The sequence below is a fragment of the Lacerta agilis genome, chromosome 15 (assembly GCF_009819535.1).
Source record: "Lacerta agilis isolate rLacAgi1 chromosome 15, rLacAgi1.pri, whole genome shotgun sequence".
Classification (NCBI taxonomy): domain Eukaryota; kingdom Metazoa; phylum Chordata; class Lepidosauria; order Squamata; family Lacertidae; genus Lacerta; species Lacerta agilis.
The window spans coordinates 15,596,152-15,618,533 of NC_046326.1; the positions used below are offsets into that span (position 1 = coordinate 15,596,152).

At 47.5% G+C, this 22,382-nt stretch overlaps 1 protein-coding gene across 3 annotated transcripts in view; it reads left to right on the forward strand.

Annotated features, from left to right (window-relative positions):
• SIK3 (SIK family kinase 3) overlaps positions 1 to 22,382 on the forward strand; it is a 96,406-nt gene that overhangs the window by 59,127 nt on the left and 14,897 nt on the right. For all 3 annotated transcript variants that reach the window (XM_033171610.1, XM_033171609.1, XM_033171611.1), the window contains exons 2-14: positions 494 to 610; positions 4,134 to 4,197; positions 12,954 to 13,115; positions 13,427 to 13,551; positions 13,853 to 13,976; positions 17,089 to 17,207; positions 17,457 to 17,567; positions 17,660 to 17,803; positions 18,361 to 18,438; positions 18,537 to 18,646; positions 19,741 to 19,894; positions 20,206 to 20,361; positions 21,074 to 21,144. In XM_033171610.1, the coding sequence (XP_033027501.1) occupies positions 569 to 610; positions 4,134 to 4,197; positions 12,954 to 13,115; positions 13,427 to 13,551; positions 13,853 to 13,976; positions 17,089 to 17,207; positions 17,457 to 17,567; positions 17,660 to 17,803; positions 18,361 to 18,438; positions 18,537 to 18,646; positions 19,741 to 19,894; positions 20,206 to 20,361; positions 21,074 to 21,144 (1,460 nt within the window). In that variant the 5' untranslated portion in view covers positions 494 to 568. The remainder of the gene's footprint in view (positions 1 to 493; positions 611 to 4,133; positions 4,198 to 12,953; positions 13,116 to 13,426; positions 13,552 to 13,852; positions 13,977 to 17,088; positions 17,208 to 17,456; positions 17,568 to 17,659; positions 17,804 to 18,360; positions 18,439 to 18,536; positions 18,647 to 19,740; positions 19,895 to 20,205; positions 20,362 to 21,073; positions 21,145 to 22,382) is intronic.

Consider the following 22,382-nt stretch of genomic DNA (forward strand, 5'->3'; position numbering starts at 1 on the left):
ATCTATTCCTCTGGGGAGAGAGAAGCTTTACTGGGATTGCTTATGTTTCTCTACATTTGTGGTAAACTTCAAAGTACTTGGAACTGTCTGTAAAACCTGTTTCCTTTTCACCTCTGTACATAAGGGGCAAGGCTGCTTGATGTGAGATGTTGCAGACATTCTGTGGAACAACTTTCTTGACCCAATAAAGGTGTGTGTAGAGCATGTGGGAAGGCTACAGGTTCAACCTTTGGCACTTGAATCTTAGGTGTCGAGACTGGGAAAGACCTGGGCAGAGGAAATGGAGGGTAATGGGCTAGATGGATCAATAGCCTGACTTGGTATTAGGCAGTTTTGTGCAAATCCCCAATAATGACTGTGCCGTGATTGGTGAAAAGTTGTGAAAAGTTTGAAAACTGACACTTTTGCTGTAAGAGGCAATGATGTTTCTGAATTCTACTTGACCAGTCTGAGGTTGTGTTTTCTAATGACCTGTCTTGCTGGCCCCTTTCAGGTTGCCATAAAGATAATTGATAAGACTCAGCTGGACGAAGAAAACCTCAAGAAGATCTTCAGAGAAGTTCAGATCATGAAGATGCTTTGCCACCCACACATCATCAGATTGTACCAGGTATGAATGCTGTGTGTTGGTGTCCACTCTGAGGATTCACTTGTTAGTGTCCTTGAAGTTTGGGAGTAAAGACCATGGGTGGGACATGGGAAACCTCCAAATTCAGCTGTTCAGCAGACATTAACAGAGGTAGGCAGCTTTTGCAGTTACTGCTGCTGGAATGAGGCCTCTTAGCTTCTTGAGAGAAGCAGCTTTCTGTCAACTGAATGCACATTATAATGCCAACTTGAACCATTCCAGAATCTACATAACCATCTTCCTGTACCGCCAAGGCCTGTCAGTAGGCTATTCGTATCCGCTGCTTCTCAAGGAGCAGAATTTTTGCATGTACCGTATTTTTCGCTCCATAAGAAACACTTTTTCCCTCCTAAAAAGTAAGGGAAAATGTCTGTGCGTCTTATGGAGCGAAGGCACTGGACAGCAGCGGGATCTCTCTCCCAGCCGCAGGCTCCTGTCCCTGCTTTTGCTGGCGTTGGGGGGGGGGCAGCGGCGGGGGGGGGTGGACAAGCGGCTGAAAGGAGCCCTATCAGCTGCTCGTCTGTTTGCCCCCACTTCTGCCGCTGCCCCCCTCTGGTGCTCACTGGGGTGGGGATCAGGGCCGTGGTTGGGAGAGGCACAGCGCAGCGCGTCTCCCAACTGCGGCCCCGATCCCTGCTCTTGCGGGCGTCGGAGGGGGCGGCGGCAGAAGCGGGGGCACATGGACGAGCAGCCGAAAGGGCTCCTTTCAGCCACCCAGCGCCGCCCCCGCCTTCTGCCGCCCACAAGAGATCGGAGCCTACGGTTGGAATAGGCACAGCACAGCACAGTGCCTCTCTCAGTCACGGCTCCGACCCCTGCTCCCGCAAGTGCCAGGGGGGGCAGTGGCAGAAGCGGGGGCAGACGGATGAGCAGCCAAAAGGGCTCCTCTTGGCCACCCGCCCGCCCCCGCCCGCAAGAGGTCGGAGCCTGTGGCTGGAAGAGGCAGAGCGCAGCGCAGCACCTCTCTCAACCGCAGCCCTGATCCCCGCCCCCGCGAGCGCCAGAGGGGGGCAGTGGCAGAAGCAGGGGCAGATAGACGAGCAGCCGAAAGGGCTCCTCTCGGCCACTTGTCTGGCCGCCGCAGCCCCGCCACCGGCAAGAGCAGGGACAGGAGCCTGCTGTACAGAGAACAGGGAGGAGGGGTGGACGGGGCTGCCGTGCGTCCCTCCTCACTGCTCGCTGTACAGGAAGAAAAGTGGCGGCCACTTACACGCTGTGGGCAGCTCTCGTGCACAGTGTGTAAGCGGCTGCTGCTCCACTTGGTTGACGCTGTGCGTGGCTCCTCCTCTTGCACCGGAGTTCCAGCATTACAGCGTCACCCACAGACCCACAGATGTGAGTTCTCCTCTCTTCCTTCCCTCCTTTCCTCCCTCCCTCTTCCAACTTTAATAGAATATTGGGGGGGGGGGAGGTTGTTTATTAAATACCAGTTTAGTACAACGTTTCATTCAGAATATTTTTTTCTTGTTTTCCTCCTCTAAAAACTAATGGTCGGGTGTGTCTTATGGAGCGAAAAATACAGTAATTATTTCATGTGGTTGTTAACTGAAAAGTGACTGAAACTAAAGACAGCATAGGCTGCCTGATGAGCTCCAATTTTGACATGGGATGGCCAATTTCTGGACTGTTAAGAGCAGGGTCCAGGTGTGTCCCTCTTGGCTCCCACCCACCAAATTGTTTTGAGACACATTGGAAAACCACTCTGTCCATAAGAAATACCCCCCCCCTATGGAAGTGGGGTGATCTGGAGGCAATTTCTTGAGCCTCAGCAGTTCCTCCAAACCCCTCAAAAGCAAAAAGGACTGCTTGTAGTCACAGTTCAGTGCCCAAATTTTATTTTATTTTCTACTAGTAATGTCCCTTCCTTCCTTCCTTCCAGCAATTTACAAGCAAAAGGCTGAAAGATACCAGGCTAAAGCCCTTCTCCACTCTGCTCATCGAAGGTGGGGGGAATCTCTAGGCTGATGTTCAGGCTCCATAATTCACTACAAGGGTCCATTTGGGCAGGGACCCCTTTGAATATGAAGGGGTGCTATCAGAAAGATTGGCCTGGTGCTCCTGTCATGGGGTGAAAATTCCATGGGACACATTCATTTGAACTCATCCATGCACACACTGCCCCCTGTTACAAGCTTTTTAAACTTTTACACTTCTGTTTTCCACTTAGTCTACAGAAGAATGTCTACCACTGTGCTAGTGTGACATTTAAAGGGCACTTCAGTGAAACCATCCCTTTTGCTCCCCTACCCCCTGTCCTATTCCCTGTGTCCCTGTGTCCTGTTGAGTAATGAGAACCTTAGCAGTTTGCTCTGGGAAAACCTGCTTACTGTGCTCTGTGTTGCTATTGTCACTTGCAGCAAGAATCTGTTTAGCACCAGTTCTGCACCTCCCTTCTTCTTCTTCTTCTTTACCAGTGCAGATATAGTATTTGGGAAACTGCAATGGGAAAACAAGGCAGAGAACCATTGCCGTTCTCTTGCCTTGATTTTTTGGCTTCCAGCCTTCCAGCCCACTTCTCCTCACAATTCACTGTGACCTGCATGGTGAGGATATGGAGTCCCTGAACCTTGGCCTTCAGGGTTCTTCAGGCCTTCAGGAACTTGTGGCTGACCAGCCTCTTCTCCAGGAGTTTCCCTGCTACATCTCCAGTGAATGACTTGGTAGACAGTGGCTTTGTTAGCCTATCTACATTATTTACCCAAGGAACCAAGGTTATTTGGCACATCAAGAAGGCTTTAATTGGGTGCATTTTTTGCCTGGGACCTGTCAGATGTCTGGTCTGGATAAAACAGAATGGAAGGGCCTCCACAGTGAACAGCCAAGCTAGTTACCTCTGCTGTTGAGATGCTTGAATTGCTTGTGGGGTGTTCTTTGCCTTTGCAAAGAGATACTGCTCCTTTTGCTGGCAAGCCTGTAGCTACTTGAGTGTTTTAAGTTATGAGATCAACGATGGAGCTTAGCTCCACCTCTGAAAATGCTTTAGAGCATCTCACCTGGATGCTTTTGAGAAAGCAGGGTATATGGGCTGGTCTTTTTTGCTGGCTGAAACATCCGTCAGGTCATTCAGATTAAATGCCTTTATATAATTTGAATTAAAATGACAGACCCATCCTTATAGGCTTCAGTTACCATATTTGCAAGTTGTTGTTGTTCTTAAGAGGCATTAATGACCTAAAAGCATTCTTAGCATGGCTTGCGGAAGCACCTTTACAGTAACATTGGCCCCTCAGAATGGGAAATGTAGGCTCTTTCAGCTTGGAAAAGGCATCTTGAAAACTCACTTCCAGCATTTTAGCCTGGAGTTCAGCCTGTCTTGCTTGCTTGATGTTTGGGTCCTTAACTGACCTTGTGCACTTGAGTACATCTGCTGGGTGGGTGCTTCTAATTTGTTGAGTGTGGCTCAGTATATTAAAGATGCAAGTCACAAAAAGGAAGGTCCAATTAGCGCCAGCTTCCTTTTGTCCTAGGCAATCTCCTTATCTGTCAGTTTTCTGTCCTTGTGCAGGTTATGGAGACAGAGAGAATGATTTATCTGGTGACAGAATATGCGAGTGGAGGGGAAATATTTGGTAAGTACATTTATTGCATTCTTTAATCAGATAATGTACTTAGTCAACTACAGTAAACTTAAAATAGCTGCCCCTCCTCTCTGCTTTCAGTTGAGTGATGCCCTTCAGGTCTTGGAACTTTCCATTGATCAATGTATTTGGTGGGGAGGACTTGCAAGCTGTAGTGCACTGGCCTTGTTGCCTTCCTAGGGAGGAATAACATTTAAAAATTGAGGGTGCCTTTAATAACTAAAGGCCTGAAATGTGCAACCTTGGGAAAAGCTTTGCCAGCTTAAAATTCAATTTCAAAACTGGTGGGTGCCTTTGAGCAGAGCAAAGCTGTTCTGAGTTGGCTTCTCCTGTGGGAAAGATGGAGCTAATGATCCACTGCAGCTTCTGTGAAAATTAAAAGGGGGGTTAGTATGATAAACAGTCACTAGTAAATGGTCCCAATGCATTTCTGGCTGGAAAATTGCATTTTCCAGTGCATAAAACTCAATAACCTCTTGGGCAGGCTTGCTAAATCTCCAAAGCTCTCTTGTTAATCTCAAGTGCACCTTCTATGGCTTTCTATTGTAGATTCTGGCTAGCAGCATGCATACATAAACACACATGCACAATACATCCACATTCTCAGGGCTTTTGTGTCACCTGAAAACACTTTGCCCTCCTTATGGTTTGGGGGTGAGGTGTTTTACAAAAATGGTTTGGGTGAATTGTCATTCTACAAATCTCAGCTCTCTCCCTGGACTCAGTAACAAGGATAGGGAAGCTGTGGTGCTCCAGATGTTGAGTTTCAACTCCTGCCAACCTCAGCCATCATGACCAGTGGCTTAGGGAAGGCCACAGTGAGGTTCTCTATCCCTGCTCTGCAGAATTAATCTCTATGGGGCAGAGGAGGCAGCATCTGATTTCCAGTGGGGCAGAAACAGCCATTTCACATTTTCCAGCTGGTTAAGGGTTTTTTTTGTTATTTTTAAAGCTGTTGATAGTACAATGTATATGATATGTCAGTGAAAAATGCACAGCTGAGGACTGTTGCTCCGGATTTTTCAAGAGTAGCTACCTGGGACTGTTCAAAATGCACTGGACAAGCCACTGCAGAACAGGACCATTCTTTTGTATTCAGACCATACACACACACCTCTGACAGAGTTAAGCCCCTGCAAAGCAGACCGCAGAGAGCAAGAGCACCTTCAAAGGTGGCTCAAGCAAGCGAGCCAAGCCACAAGCATAGAGTGGAAGTCATCATTTTAAAGGAAGCCATAGGCACTTCTGGTGAAGGTTTTAGTTTTAATTTCTGTTACTTGGTGATTTTTTTCCTTTTATGTAAACTGCTTTGGGGGCCCTTGCTGGGAATGGAAAATGATATGAAATGTTGTATAATGACATAACTGAAGAAACATTGCTGCATATGGAGCAACTGCTTTCAGCATTTTTAAAGACAGAGTAATGTCAAGTGTCTGCCCATGGAAAGCTGCCTTTATAGCTGGCCAGACCACTTGTCTACCTATCACAGCATTGTCTGTGGGGACTGACATCAGCTGTCTTGACAAGAAGGAGGGGGTCAGGGAGAACTGTTTCAATCAATTCATCTTGCCTTTTGGACTTTCCAAGGAAGACTGCATGGCCTGTGGTTGCCTTGTTCTCCCTTTTGGTTGGGAGATGAGCTGTCCAATGGACGGAACACAGAAACATGAGCTCTCTGCTGGATACACCTGGGGAGGTTTGACTGGTCAGAAGCAAATTGTCTTCAGTATCTCTCCTTTTCAGGGAGGCCCAGCTTCTGTCCCTTGCATATCTATCCTGAGCCAAGCAGCCTTCCCTCCAGCAAGCCGCCCTGTGTGAGTTGGATCAGGCTTCTTTTGATGGTTACTAAAATAACCTTGTTACGTGCAGAGCGGATGGAAATCTCCCCATTGCTTTTGGAAGCCCTTCATGCTGCAGTAAATTCAGCTCGTTTGGAGCAGCTGACCTGCTACACGCCATCCAACCCCCATGGCCTTGCTTGCTAGCTGAGAGCTGGCAAGCCTAGTTGTGGAACCCGCTTCTGTCATCTGGCCTGTGCATCTTGTTTACCTCCATCATTCCCCAGCTGTCTTCAGCCGCCACTCAAAGATCTACTTTAGCCCTAAACCTCTCATCTGCTGGGAGAGTGAAACCAGAACTTCCTCTGTGTTTCCTAGTGAAAAGCTTCTCAGGAGCTCCAGAGAGGAGGAGGAGGAGAGAGATTTGTTGAAGGAAGCAGAGGTCCAGTGTTTCCCTCCCTCCCTTGATAACTTCCACCCCAAGAGGAGTCTCTCTTCTAGCTGGTGGTTTGTTTCTGTGCTGAAACAAGAAAGTTTCAGGCAGCTCCCTTAGCTGGTCACATGGCTTCCATTCAGGGTCTCTTTCTCTGTATGGGTGACTTGTTCCATTGGAGTCACTGGCTGCACTGTGAGCAGCTCCCAGAGCGGCTTCCCTGACTGCAGCTGTGTTAATAACGCCCTGTCGCATGTTTACACTGCAGCTACTGTAAAAAGGAACCTGACATTTAGGGGGAGGGGGAGGAGACGGCTTAATTTATCCAATGTTTAAAGTGACTTTTTAATTTCCGTTGGTAATCTGGCCAAAGCTTGCGGGTAAGGAGCTGGAGCACTTGCAGCCCTGACGTGATCCAGAGCGCTGAGCTACCCTTTCCGCCGCCAGCCCAAGCAGATCATTGTCACTGCTGGCTTCAGAGCGGCCTGCGCGTTGCCTGGAAAAACAGCAGCAGGAGCTCTGCTGAGCAGAGCTGCTTCCAGGCAGTTGAATGCTGCTGGGCCTTTGTGGTGTAATAGCAAGGGGTTTTCGATTTCTCCTTCCCTTCTTGGCTGGGCCACCTATAAAGCATCATAGTGGGACTTGCAATCTGCCCCTTAGGTAAATCCTACATAAAGAGTGTGGGTAGGATGCAGTAATTTTCATTACATGGGAACAATAACTGCAGGAGATTGGGGAGCGTGTTTAGGATTCTCTAGACTGGAGCTGCTTATTGGGCAGACATGATCCATACCACGCGTCTATCGATCCTAGCAGTATAAGCAAATTTCTCATATGGTCCATCAAAGTTCCCGTAATTGAATTATGCCAGAGGTAGGAAGCCACAGGATCAGGGGCCAAGTGCAGCCCTCCAGGCATCTGTATCTGCGCACCCCACCCCCACCCTTGTGCCTGGCTGGAATGTGTCTCTGAAGTGTAATGATGTCCCTTGCTTGCCTGAATGTGTGGGGTGCAGATGTGTGGGCTGAGGACAAAGACCTGTGGCTTGTGCACAACTGGGATGTAGCCTACTGCACATGTGTAGTCACATCCATTGCTTGGCCCACTTTATGCCTCTGGACCCACCCACTACTGCTTTGTGGCCCTGGGAGAGTTGAGCAAATCATGTAGTCAGAACGTGCTGCTGGGATGACTTTCTAAGGGTGTTAGTGGAGCAGCTGGCTGCCACTTTAGCTCTAGGTAAGCAGAGTTGATACTGAGTGACCCCAACCAAGAGGAGAACCGATAGCTGCTCTGGGTATGCCATTCATACCTGATATTGGGAGTTTTCACTCAGCTTCCTACCCAGAGAGATATTGTCTCCAAATGACCTGGTACCAATGACCTGGTGTCTGGCAAAGAACTTTTAGAGAGAACTCATTTATTTGTCATTAACCTAGGGAAGTGTTTACTTTAGAAAAACAAAACAGAACACCAGTTCAGGTACAAGAAAATAGACACAAATATCTGTGCCTTTGCAACAAGGTTGATCCCTGGCCATTCTTAGAAAGCTTCGATCCATTTGCAGGAAGGCTTTGTTGTTAAACATGTGCTTTTTTCCTGGAGCAGGCAAGTGGCTCTTCATAACATCATTAATTGTAATAAAAAGTACTTCTGTTGCTCCTGTCAGTGGAACAAAGCCATGTAGACTTTATCTCAGCTGATAACTACAAGCAGAGCCAATGGTGGATGGGACTGCTGGAGAGACCAAGTCTGCAGCCTGATCTCCTAATGGGATCCAGGCCTCTTTGGTGGACAAGGGAGTTGGGATGGAAAGGGAGCCATTGCCTGGTCTTGCTAGAGAGGTGGAGCAAAGTTGGAAGGTGCTGAATGGTTTAGAATGGGATCTGAGCTGCTTCTGACTACATCAACCAAATCCTTCTGGTTTTACCCAACTGTTGAGTAACAGAGAAAGAGAGGGAGATTTGCTCTCATGAAGGACCCGTTCTACTGTTTACATGGAGCACATGCACCTGAGATGATAGCTCTCAGCTGGGAACAGGAAGATATGCCCACCCACATTACTATTTGGGTGAATGCCAAGGGCTGAGATTCATCCAAAAACATTGACCTAGTTCAGCCTTGTGCTTTAGGAACTGTTAAATTGCAGCGGGAAAGCCAGTGTGTGGTATTGGGAACGACACCACAGATGCATCCAAGAAACCATTTCTTCAGAAGGAGCCTGCTGCTTTGGCCTCAAAGGGGAAGGTTGGGCAGTTTCAACCTGCTTCCCTTCATAAACTGTATTAATTATAGAGCGAAAGATGAAAGTCTGCTTTAGAGAATCAAAATTAAGCTAAAGTTTTCCCATTAGGTGGTTGTTTTGGCCAAAAGTGCCCACTAATTAAAATACCCAGGCACAATCAGTTCACAGTAAATACTAATTACACAAACACATCAAAAGCCTTCTGCCTCTCCAGATAAAGAGCAATTTCTTTCTTTTGATGTTGCATTTCTAATATATTTTGATGGGGCTTTCAGCCGGCAAGCTTCTTTTCCTTTCCTGATTAAATTTCATTTAGAATAAAGGATAGCAGGTGCAGGCAGTGAAGTGGGTGTGTGGTAAAGTTGCAGAGGGTGCTGATACACACTTACTAGGAAGTAAGCCCAACTCAGTGGGACTTGCTTCTAAGTCAGCATGCATAGGATTGTGCTGCTGTTCTTCTTAAGGAGCAGCTGAGGAGGTAGAGTCTTGGGTTTAGATGCAGGAGTGAATATTGCAGCTTCTCCTGAAGCCTCCCTAGTGTCAAGGTGGGAGTCAGGAACAGCTCAGCAATAACTCACAAGGTGTCAATGAAGTTAACTCTTTATTCAAAGAAACAAAACACAAAACACATTCTAAAACACAAACCCTCCTGGCCTCTCTTGAGTGCACACATGCATATGCCCCTTTCTTTCTTTTAGCACATACTGGGCAAATATTTCTTTAAACTGAGGTGTGAAATTTTACTGCCCAGGTAGAAATGCAGAAGAGAGAGGGAGCCCACCTTCCTTTATGGGTTGAAAGATGGCTTGTGGGCCTAACAGCTGCAGAGATGGCTTGTGGGCCTAACAGCTGCAGAAATGCTGCCAAATTTGTGCAAAATTTAGAGCAAAGAGCAGCCTGTTGGATAATTCTGTATTTCACAATCTGTAGATGCAAGCTACCTGTGACATTAATCACTAGAACACAGAAAGGCCCATGATACAAAGCTGGTTACAAGAGAAGATGGCAAAAAGGCACCAGCTTTTGTCTCAGAGTCAAAGGAGGTGAAATGTTTGTAACCTTCATCCAGGAGATTGCAAACATGGTTTGGCTCTTGGCTCTGGAGCCCGGTAACTATTTACAGAGTAAATTATTCTTTTATGAATACTCAAGAAGCAGTCCAAATGAACTGTGAAGGGAGAAAAGGAGGAAGCAAGCATGAAGGAGTTGCTTTTGATCCCACCTGGGAATGTAAGAAGGGCTTGTGGCCTTGACTCTTAAGCTCTCTGGGCCAGGAGTGGGAAGCATCTGAGTCCTTGAGATATAGCTTGAGTCCATCAGGCGCAAGCATGGCCAACACTCGGAGATGATGGAGCTGCAGTCCAGCAGTATTTGGAGGGCCACTGTTTATCCCCCCCCCCCGGAAATCATATTGCTACTTTTACTTCTTCATAGCAGGAACACTCTTAGCAGAGTGAGGCCTAGGGAATGAGGTATCAATCCCCTGTCTGTAAAACGACTTCACTATTCTGTGGGATAACTAGCCTTATATAACCCACATGCTTAAGTCTAATTAGTGTGTGAAAGGGTTAATGCCATAGAATAAGCTGTCCTGCTAGGCTTAGCTAGGCCACTCCCTCGCAGCTTGGGAGGGAGGTAGTCAAGAGTATTATTGTACCTCTGTTAACCATAGAAGCTCAAAGTGTGAGGAGGTCTGAGCTGATTGCTGCGGTTCAGACTGCATGGCTAGTCTAACCAGCCTCTCTTGAGTTCCTTTACCAATAATTTAGGAACTTTTTCACCCCTGTAACTAAGCCACATTTGCTGCCTGTGCTACTTTTCTGATTGCTGTCTGGAAGAGCACATGAACCTATCATTTGGAAAGTTTGTAAGGAAACCATTTTTAACTTACCAAACGTGTGGCCTTTTCCTGTGCTAGGAGAAGTGATGAACTTTGGAAGGAACTTGGAAGGACATATTTTAAAGGTCTAACCGTCTCTATTTCCATGCTTTGCTTTGCTGCATATTTGTTATTTTGAATCTCTGCTGGGGTTCTCTCACTAAAGCGTACCTGTCCCAAACCTAGAACTTGACATCCAGGGAATTTTCCTTTTATGCTTACATTTTTCTCCTGCACCAACATATTCTACCTGTATTACAGATAGGAAATTGTGCTTCAGAAGCTATGGAAACTCTAGGTTCAAATCTCTGTCAGACAGACAGACAGACAGACAGACAGACAGACTGAACTACTTCAAAAGGTGTTTATGCAGCCAAATCTTGGGAGGAAGAGTGGCATATACATATAGCAAATTAAAGACAATACTTCCCATAGCAAAATACAATAATGGTTCCAAAGTGCTTTATAATTGAAAACTGTTGTTCCTCTCTACCAGAAGCAATAATAGAGCACAGCCACACTTTCACCTGACCCGTAGTTTGATTGTATTTTGTTCTGATTAATTTGTCTGGACCCCGGAGCTTTTCTCATTTTTCTGTCACTGTACCTTTCAAAAAACTGGTCTTACCACTTAAACTGATGCTCAGTTAAGCAAATCTCTCTTATAAATGATATTCTGCACATCTGCGGGTAAGATTGGACTTTCGGAAGACACAGCTGCAGCACAACAAGGAAAGCTTTCAGACCTGTGGGGATTAATTGACACACCATATGATCAAAATATGGGTTAAGCAAAATTGTAAATGAGCCCATACTCTCCCTGGTGTTCCTTATGTACATCCTCTCCCCTCGCCTCAAATGAAGCTGGCCTGAGATGGGGCCTTCTGCCTAGACACATGATTGGCTCACCTAGCTCAGTACTGCCTGCACTGACTGGCAGTGACACCAGGAGTTCAGGCAGGAGTCTTCCCCAGCCTTACCCGGAGATGCTGGGATTTGAATCTGACCTTCTGCATGCAAAGCAGATGCACTACTCACTGTGCAATGGCCCTCTCCTTGAATTCCCAAATGGTTAGCAAACAGGCTCTCTATCTTGACCCAACCACCCCCCTCTCTCCACATTAATGTGTAGGAATTTATAATCTCCCCCTGCTTTTTTTCCCCTTTTTGCCAGCTACTTTTTGTTGTTTAAGCTGGGCAGGCATCATGTGATCTACCAGTCCCACCAAAGAGCTGCGGCCTATTTATCCATGGCCGCCTTCTGCAGGAGTTTCTTTTGTGACATTTTCTAAATAACCCATTGACAACTGGAGGTTGCACAGTGTTCACAGTTTTCAGAAGCAGCAAACAGCTAAAAACAACCTTTGGGCCAGTTTCCTGCTTGCCTCTTTATTAAAAGAGCTATTGTCAGGGTGAGAAGGCTGGAGCCAACAGCTACTGTCACAGGAAACTGCCCTGCCCTGGCTGCTGCCATCATCCCAGAGGCTTCTCCCTTGCTGGCACTGGGGTTTTGTCTGAACTCAAAGGGGCTCCATATACCACCACCACCCTGCTCTGGGGGCTAAATCAAAATCAAATCTCATCTTCACAAAGGAAGCTTGGCAGAACTTTGCCTTCCCTTCAGAGCCTCAACCTTTCCCTTTTTTTCAGGATCCATTATATTGTACCATGTACTCCCTCGCACACTATTTTTTCTGCACCCTTTCAAAGGTAGAGGTCAGCTGTTCCAGGGACTTTTCTTTCACTTGCATCTCCTCTTGTTTTTTGCATATGGAATGTGACTCTCGTAGGCCTCTTTCCCCCTCTGAGGCAAATTTGCCCCAATCCCTGTAATTCTTTGTGGGAAGGTAACCCCTGAGTATCCCCTGTTACTCACTCACGGTGCTCAGCATAATTGCAACAGCCTTCATCTACAGCTGACATCTTTTATCAATCATGGTTGCTAAAATACAATTCTGTGTCATTGGAACATTATGCTTGCCCAGAGAGGCATTTTTGCTCTGGCATGGAGACTCACCAGAGGCTGAGTCTTAGCATCTTGCAGAAGTATTCTAAGGCCTTTAATTGGGGCTTGTGATTGGAGTACCTACCACCATCCTTGGCCATAGGGCAGACTTTGAATCCAACTGAAATAGGCAGAGAAGATGTGCCCAAATATGAAAGGAGCTCTCCTGCTGCAGATCTAGAGAGGTTAGCTTCTGTGAGCTGGGGCAGGCACGTCTTGACACTTTGCCTGGCAGTTGTGCCACCACCTCCTTGTGCTGTTTTCCCAGCAACAGATGAGCTAGATAGATCCATTCTGGGCAGTGCAGGCCTTACAAGTCCTCCAGTGAATCAAAGTAAGTCTATACTGCTCCAGTAACAACAGTTATGCTTTCTCTCTCTCCTCCCTCCCCACCTCATCTCCTTCAGATCACCTCGTGGCCCATGGACGAATGGCTGAAAAAGAAGCCCGGAAGAAGTTTAAGCAGATAGTGGCAGCTGTCCATTTCTGCCACTGTCGTAACATCGTCCACAGAGATCTGAAAGCAGAGAATTTGCTTCTGGATGCAAATCTGAACATCAAAATAGCAGGTCGGCCATTTTAAAAGATGGAAGCATAGACTACCCAAGCAAAGCAGCCCAGGTCAAATCCTGGCAACTTGAGGTTTCTGACAAGTGACAAATCTTGCTGCTTCTGCTCCTGGCCACCAAGGATGGTGTTCTACTGCCCTGCCAGACTTCTAGGGCTTAGTTATTCATGATTCTGCACCTCCACCTGGGTCCAGCCTTCCATGCTGCTGTTGCACTGCTGAGCTGATGCAAAAGAAATGATTAGAAACCCTTATAGAAAACCTGTGATACTGGGTGTTCTCTGAATTGCTTCCCTCCTGTTTCTCTTCCAGATTTTGGATTCAGTAATATCTTCACACCCGGTCAGCTGCTGAAGACCTGGTGCGGAAGTCCCCCCTATGCTGCCCCTGAACTCTTTGAAGGGAAGGAGTATGATGGGCCAAAGGTGGACATTTGGGTAAACCATCAAGAACCACATTTCTCTTTGCAAGAGGAGGGGGAGGGGAACGCTGCTTCTGGAGCACACTGAAGCAGCTTTGGGGGAAAGCCTTTTTGTCACTATATGCATTTGATTAGTGAACCAACTTTTGTCATTGTCCATGTGCAATAATTTTAAACTTTTTGAAAGATATAAGTGGGACCTTTTTAGAAAGGGGCTCCCCTTTTCTTAAATAGATTTTCCTTACTAGAGCACATGTTTACTTCATGCTGCTGTTGCCCCAAATGGCACCTAACGTTTGTGTCCTCTTCTCTTGCAGAGCCTTGGGGTGGTGCTCTACGTGCTGGTCTGCGGGGCTCTGCCTTTTGATGGGAGTACGCTGCAGAACCTGCGGGCGAGGGTCCTGAGCGGGAAGTTTCGCATTCCATTTTTCATGTCCACAGGTAAAGTCTCTGTGGGGAGATGCCCCCTTCCTCCTCCTCCTCCTCCTCCTCCTCCTCAGCAAAGTCAGCAGCCACAGGTGCTGGCTGATATCAGGGGTTCAGTTTCACACTGGCAACTTCTTGAATTTGAGGTGGCCTCGCTTGGGACAGCCATGCCTGGCACTCTGATCTCTTTGAAATAAAGAGCTGCAACAAAATCCCTTGTAGACTGAGTAACTGCATTTCACTGCCCAGCTGTTGAGGACGCCAGGTGATTGCAAAACTAGGAACTGCAAAGAATGTCAGAGAATTTGGATGCTAGGTGGTCTGGGCCAACACGCTAGACAAGAGTTGTAGGTTGGGTTCTTTTGCCCTCTATTTTCCTTCTATGTGCTTTGAGCACTACTTATACAGTATGTGAACTGAACCTGCCTCCTCATAGAAAGCTAAATTCATGGCTATGTTAAAACTGGATTTTCAGTTTCTGGTGTACTTCTTTTCCTGCGGGTCAGAGAGAAACTGCTTCAGCTGGAAAGCTGAATTGCTCAGGTTCCCTCTCCCCAGCCACCTGCTGCAGTGCCCTTTCCAATGTGCTGCAGGCAGACCTTAGTAATTTGAGAGAGGTCTCCAAACTCACCCACCCGCGTGCCCAAAATTCTGCTCCTGGAGCTGTTGGCGAAGAGGAAGATGGAACCCTACTTTTATGCTGGCTGTATCAGGCAGGGAAAGCCTGAGCCATTTGGGGACTTTGGGAAGAGATGGACGAGGGCTGTCTAGAGAAGAATGCCAGACAGCTTGCATGCATTGGTTGATTGTGCTTTGAATCAGTCATGAGAGACCTTCAGTTGGACCTTTCTGCTCACAATGCAGCAAGCCCACCCAGTGAACCTGTGTCCTTCATCTTCCTGTGAGCAAAGGGCTGTTTTCTGACTGTCCACATTTAGCTGGAGGAAAATTAATTTTCAGCCTACTGGAGCACTGTCTAGAAATGACTTCTGGCTTCCTGTTGGCATTGTTAATTGGAACTCATTGTGGCTTAATGACTAGTGATGCAGTGTGAAGCTTTTATCAGTTGGGCAGCAAGAAACCCATTTGATAGCTGAGGCCTCAAGCAGAAAAGTATACAAGGGGTGGGAGATGTCCATCGTAAGTGTACCCGTCGTATGTGTGGTTTGGTTGAGACAGTCCATCTGTTGTTCAAAGGGCTTGAATTGAGAGATCTCTCTTTACCAGCTAATTTTGCAAAGTCTTGATTCACACATAAATGGTTACTAGAGCATCTCTCTCTCTCTCTCTCTCTCTCTCTCTCTCTCTCCCACACACACACACACACACACGGAGAGCAAAGTGCTTGTGTGTCCTGTCTTTGTGGCTGGTGAATCCAACTTACCTTGGGTGTCCTGAGACACCCTCCCCATGTAGCTTTCCCTGGTAGCACTACCTAAGCACTCCAGGACATGGCATGACTTTCTCTGGCCTATGGAAGAGAATGATTGGCTGCAGCTGAGGTGTGGAGCATGGGGGCAAGGTGGGGAAGAGGGATCAGTGGGCTTTGGGCCTGCTGCTCTTTGGGCATGCATCCAGTTTGGACAGTCTCTGTCTCCCTGTTATGAGCTCCTCCTTAGGAGAGCTGGAATAAGGTTACTGCCTGCACAGCTCCCGTTGAAATGTTTCAATAATCCAACCCTGTTTTGTTCCATAAGCCTTTTCTCATATCGTGTTGGCCTTCCCCAACCTTAGTGAAGGAGCTGGTATGAAGCTTGGGGGTACTTGTGGGTCCATTGTTGTAGCCTGAGGCTCAGGTGGTGCAGAGTGACTTCTATCAGCTTTGGTTGGTAGCCCAACTGCACCCCTATCTGGACAGGGATAGTCTAACTTCTGTCATCCATGCTACGATAACCTCTGTTAGATTACTGCAATGCGTTATATATGGGGCTGCCTCTGAAGACGTTTTGGAAACTTGAGCTGGTGCAGAATTCAGAAGCTAGGTTGCTTACTAGAGCATATAACCCCCATCCTGGCCTGGCTGCACTGGCTGCCAATTAGTTTCCGGGCCCTATTCAAAATGCTGGTTTTGACCTATAAAGCCTTAAATGGCTCAGGACCGCAATGCATCAAGGATCCCCTCGCCCCATATGAACCAACCTACGGTCATCATCTGAGGCCCTTCTTTGTGTGCCTCCTCAATGAGAGGCTCGGAGGGTGGCAACGGGCCTTTTCTGTAGTGACTCCCCACTTGTGGAATGCTCTCCCCAGGGAGGATTGCCTGGCACCTTCACTACGGATCTTTCAGTGCCAGGCAAAAACATTCCTCTTCTTTTAGGCCTTTGACTAATTAAACAATCTATGGCCTTTTAAACTATGGGTGGGGCAAGTATTGTTATTGTTTGTTATTATGGTATGTATTTTTGTGGTTTTATATTGTAAACCAGCCTGTGATCTTCAGATGAAGGGCAATATAGACATGATGATGATGATTATGATGGATGATGATGATGATGATGTATTTTATCTGTACATCAGTTTATCAAAGCCCAACATTCTTCTTTGGTTTCTTGTGGGAAGCCCAGTCACCACTAAGCAAAAAGTAAATGTGTGACTTAATGCTAGGTTTCTGCTAATGGGATACTCTAACCTAGGGATCGGGAATATCTGTGGAGGCCCTTCAGATGTTGTTGTGGAGTTCCCATCACCTCTGGCCATTGGCCATACTGACTGGGACTGGTGGAATCGGGGGGGGGGAGTCCTGCAACATCTGTAGGGCCCCCACAGGCTTCACACCTGCGTGTTTAAAAAGTAACTTTGCTTCTTGGAGTCTTGTGGCGGTCAGCAGAAGCCACACTTGGTTTCTCCAGTGGTCAGATCCTAATGAGCCTGGTGGTTTGTGTTCTGCAGCTGTTACAATAAGGGAGTAAGATTTGTTATGTAGAGACCTTGTGGGAGGTGCGGTTGCATTGTGTGCATCCAAGCCCTGCGGGGTTGTAGGAGCTTAACGAGGTTTTCCTGATATTTACATGCATCCTGGTGATGTTCAGAAGTGGAATGGCTCCCCTCCATGTGCTGAGGAGGGTGTGGCTGGTCATGGCTCCCTCTCTCCCCAGTTCCTCAGCAGCCTCTTGCTGTTGTCTTGCAGAGTGTGAGCACTTAATCCGCCACATGCTGGTGCTGGATCCGAGTAGGCGGCTCTCCATGGAGCAGATCTGCAAACACAAGTGGATGAAGCTTGGGGAGGTGGATACGGAGTTCGACACGGTGAGCCAGCACAACTCTCCTTCCTTGGTAGCTCTCCATCCAGGCACTTTCCTTGCCTCCTTTGTCTTTGTTTCCCTGAGGAGTTCAGCATCTCTCAGCTCTCCCTTGCCCTAGGAGGTTGCTCAGGAGATGGAATCGAGATGCGTTTCCCCAGCCAGTCTGTGACCAGCAAGCCCCAAACCTTTAACAGTTCTTGTGCTTTTCCTTGTTGTGGAAGCTACAGCTGTTGAAATGCTCTGTTCTTTCCAGTTAATAGCCGAATGTCAGCACTTGAAGGTTGAGAGGCAGATGGAACCGCTGAATGAAGATGTGCTGCTTGCCATGGCCGAGATGGGACTGGACAAGGAGCGCACCCTTCAGGTACTGGCTGCCTCCAGGCATTCTGGGGTAGAAGTAGAGTGGTTTGCCTTTGGCGTGAGGCTGATTATTTTGTTGTTTCCTTGCTTTCCCAGTCATTAAGGACAGATGCTTACGATCACTACAGTGCAATCTACAGTCTGCTCTGTGACCGTCTAAAGAGGCATAAGAACTTGCGCATTGCCACCCTGCCCAGCCTCCCACGGACCATGGCCTTCCCAGCACAAGCCAGCATCCAGGTTAGTCTTCTGTGAGGTGCAGCTCTGTTGCTTTCAGATTAATTCACACAATGCAAGAAGGGGCAGTTCCAGAGAGTGCCTGGCTAGCAGCTTGCACTGTGCAAAACTAGCCTTCATGCAAGGACAATTGCTATTTCTCTTGGAGCTGGAAATGACAAACTCTTGTCTGTATAGGCAGACGGCCTCTTAAAAATATTTCGGGGTTCATTACTTTGAGAAGGTGCCTTACAGGGCTGCCTTCAGCATCCCCACAGGTGCCCACTCAGCTTTTCTCTGCCACCTTGGGCAGCTACTTCCGTAGATTATTTCAATTTCTTACCCATAATGTGTCAAGGCCTGCAATATAAATACAGCAATTTAAAATACAATATTAAAAACAGCTTAAAATAAATCATAGTAATAAGAATGGGGTGTGTCCTGGAAATACATATATCAGGTGTTGAAGGCCAGGGTAAATATCTGCCTCTGATGGTGGCTGAGCAAGAGGAATGGGACTGGGCTTTCCATGGGCTTTTTGCATTTGGTGTTCACAGTTTGGTTTTGTGTCTGCTTTGCAGGCAGAGCAGGCGGGCAACCCAGTGAGCATCAGTGTCCCACAAGTGCAGCTCATCAACCCTGAGAACCAAATAGTGGAGGTAAGTCGTTTTTGTCTTCCAGGATCTCCCCTTGCTAGTCACAGATGCTTCTGCATTTCTCCCCACAAACTGCCTTACGGTATGTGTTTCTGCCCTAGACTGATGGTGCAATGACTCTGGATAGTGATGAAGGGGAAGAGCCGTCCCCTGAAGCTCTGGTCCGCTACCTCTCCATGAGGAGGCATACTGTGGGAGTGGCTGATCCTCGGTGAGTTTTGCTGCCTGCTTTTTCTTCTTTCTTTTTTTTAAAGTATTTTTTATTAAAGATTTTCTTGATTTACAAAGGTAGTGCAATGTCTCTCTCATATTTTTTCCATGTAACATTTTTACAAGTCAATTTCGTTTGTTGAGACATTAGGAAGAAAAGGAGGAAAGAGGTGGGTGGGATGGGGGAATGGGTGGGGGTGGGGTGACTATGTTTCTATTTTACTTAATATATGTAGGGTTTGGTGTCAGCATTGTTTGTGCAGGTTCTCTGTTGTTCACTTATGCTCCTTTGGTGGTGAGAGAGGTCAGGGTTGGCGTAGGGTGTGATTGATCATTTGTAGTTGGCTGTGGTGGTCTTTGGTTTCCTGTGTGAGTGGGGTGGGTGAGTGTTTTTGGTCAGGTTAGCCATATTGATTTGTATGATGTCAGTAGACTTTTGTCATTATCTTGTTGGGCTGTGTGTGTGATGAAGGGGACCCATACCGGGGTGAAGGCATCTTGTTCTATTTGTCCCCATGTCAGTTTCAGCTTACTGGTTAGTTTTTCTAGTAGGGCTGTTTCCCATACTACTTGGTACCATTGGTCCATGCTTACTCCTGATAGGTTTCTCCAGTGTCTGGTTATGATGTTTCTGGCTGCTGAGAGTAGGTGGGTTATGAGTTCTTTGTGGTGTAGGTGGGCATTGTTGTCTTGGAAGATGTTTAGTATGACTAATTCTGGGGTGATTTCTAGCATTTGCTTGGTTATCATACATATTTCTCATATGGTTGTTGTCCAGAATAATTGGATTTTGGGGCACTCCCACCACACTGCCTGCTGCTTCTTACAAACAATCCCAGAGCCATCAAAGGGCATTGCAAATTCCCCTCCAGTATTGCAGCCCTCTGTCCTAAGAAGGACCTGGCTCCTGGTTCACCTTAGTGCCAGGTGTCATCTCTGTAGTGACACATTATCTAACAAGTTTGGCCTGGAAAATGCTGGCCTCCCTTCTGCTGCTCCTAAGTGGTGGGAAACAAACAAGCAGCCCAGAATGTGAGCAGAGAAGCAGGATTGTGTGTACCGTCTCCTGAGTTGTTATTATGCATGTGTTTGCAGCACGGAGGTGATGGAGGATCTCCAGAAGCTGCTACCGGGTTTCCCACGCATCGCACCACAGGCCCCCTTCCTGCAGGTTGCTCCCAACATGAACATGGCAGCCAACATGCTTCCGATGCAGCACCTGCAACCAACTGGTCAGTTAGAGTACAAGGTATGGCAAAGGAAACACTTTGGGAACTCTGAGCATCAGTCCCTATTTCTGTGAGATTACCAGCTACCATGGCTTCATGAGCCTGTTGAATTGGACCTGAAACCAAATTAAGAAGACACCCACCCACCCATGCAGCTGTATGACATGGAGACCCAAGTCGTCACTCTCCTGGCTGCCAATCTAAGGGGATGAAGTCTCCATTGCTATTTCAGTGTGATCATGGTTCTTCTATGCCCATCAGACCCTGCTGTTTCTCCTGACTCTTGAGGTATGCAGCCAGGGTTTGGTATAGATGCAGAATTTTCTTGCAGGAACAGTCCTTGCTGCAGCCCCCAACTTTGCAGTTGCTGAATGGAATGGGACCCCTTGGACGGAGGGCATCAGATGGAGGAGCCAATATCCAGTTGCACGCACAACAGCTCTTGAAGCGCCCCCGCGGCCCTTCTCCACTTGTTACAATGACACCAGTAAGTAACTGAAAGGTGGGGTGTTCTGGCACAGCACGGTGCCCACTTTTCACAGTATTTCACAGCTCCATGGATATGGGCCAAGTGATTGCATTCTGCTTCTTCTGTGCTTACTCATGGCAGATAAAAGTAGTGGCCCTGCCACATGCAGAGTGCCTCTCTCAGCTGGCCCTTCATCCTTGCTGGTGTAGGATGCATCTTCTGGAACTCAGTTTTTCTCCCTAGTTTTCCTACTGACCCTTTCCCCACCTGAGACTGCCTGGCTTGCTCTATGTCCATGGGTTTTGGGTTCAGGATCAAGTGCATGTGACAAGATGGTATTTCTCAGTTCCATGGCCTAACTCCCTTTTACATCTGAAGGATTCCTCTTTTTAAAAACAAAGAACTAACCCTATAAAACCTGTTTAGGAAATGAGGCCAAGGCAGACTTTTTATTGAGACATTCATTGGCACAAACTAAGCAGCCCTGCCAAGCATGTCCCTCTTGAGTCCTTTGGACTTAAGGGGCATTAGGATGTTTCTCCCTTGGGGAAGAGCTCGGTCTCCTTTTCTGTAGTTCAGAATCTTTCTTGGGGTATCTTTATCTTCTGTGGAAGCAATGAACTTCAGGTGGGCCTGGCTCTGGGGTGGGAGTGTGTGGGAGCGGTGCCAAGTGTGGAGTGTAAAAACCTTTCTGCAGAGCCAAGCCCCCTTCCCTTTCTTGTCCTTCCAGGCAGTGCCCGCCGTGACCCCTGTGGATGAGGAGAGCTCAGATGGAGAGCCAGATCAGGAAGCTGTGCAGAGGTAACACTCCTCCTGCTGCTGCTGCTGCTGCTCCTGCTGCTGCTGCTGGTGGTGGTGGTGCTGCTGCTGTCATCGGAGGCACCCTCTGGTGCCTGGCAGCTGCTTTAGCCATAGCTAGGCAGCAGGTTGGCTTGTGGTTTCTGCTTTGCCTCTGCTTCTCTGGGAACTGGTGTTTTATGTGGACTCTGCTGCAGCTGTGACCTGCCCCTGCTCCCTCCCCTGGTCTTCCCACTAACCTCCCTGGGTAGGTGGATCTTCTAGTATTGGGGGCCTCAGCTGTTAGTATAGCTCTTGGAAGAAGATGCCTACAGTTGACACCCTGGCTACATCTGTTCTCGCTGATGGGGGTCCAAAATGGTCAACTACAATGCTGCTGCTGAAGCTGTTCACTTTAGCATGCTTCTTTTGATGCTCCTTGTAGCCTGTGTCCCAAGGAAAGTCTTGCAGGCTGCCTTGGTAGCAGCTGTGAACAGCATCTACCAAGTAGCTTGCTATTTAAACAGTAGCCTTCCTGATTTCCAGGCAACTAGCTTTGCTTGTAAAGAGCTCAGAGTTTGCTTGGAAAAGATGCCTCCTTGAAGATTGGGGTATCCTTTCCCCTTTAGAGACAGAAGAAGGCATACAGAAACTGGGTATAAAGGTTGGTTAGTGAGGCAGTTGAGGCTTTTTAAAAGGAGTGAAATATCCATGGAGGATTCTATCAGGGCTAGCTGTGGTCTGGGGGAGGCTTTCTAGTGGTTCCTCTTTCCTCTCTTCAAAGCCCTTGGGAATGTAGAGTCTTCTCCGTTCCCACTCTCCATTCTCCAGCACCCTCAATACTTTGGTGAACAGCAGTCGTTGTATGATGGGGCAGAGCTGCAGTATGTAAATCAGATGAGACTGCCTTTGTGGCATGAAATCTGACCCTGTGTGATATCCTTTATAATGGCTCATGGAACATATTTATGCTGAGTTGATCCAGTACTTCATCTAGCCTGGAGTAGTCTAGTAGGCAATGCATCTAGAGCCCAGCTTCTTGGTTCATGGAGGTCTTTGCCTCTGTTCCCTTAACTGGAGACTGTGGTCACTGGACTAGGATTCTTTTTATACATACACCTGTCTGCCTGAATCTGTTTTTAAACCGAGACCACTGCAACCCAGTATTTGCCAACTTTGACCAGTCATCGCTTTCCAGGATCTTGGGCAGAAAAGCCTCCTTCCCATCACCTCTTTCTCAAAAAATGAAATAGGAGATGCTG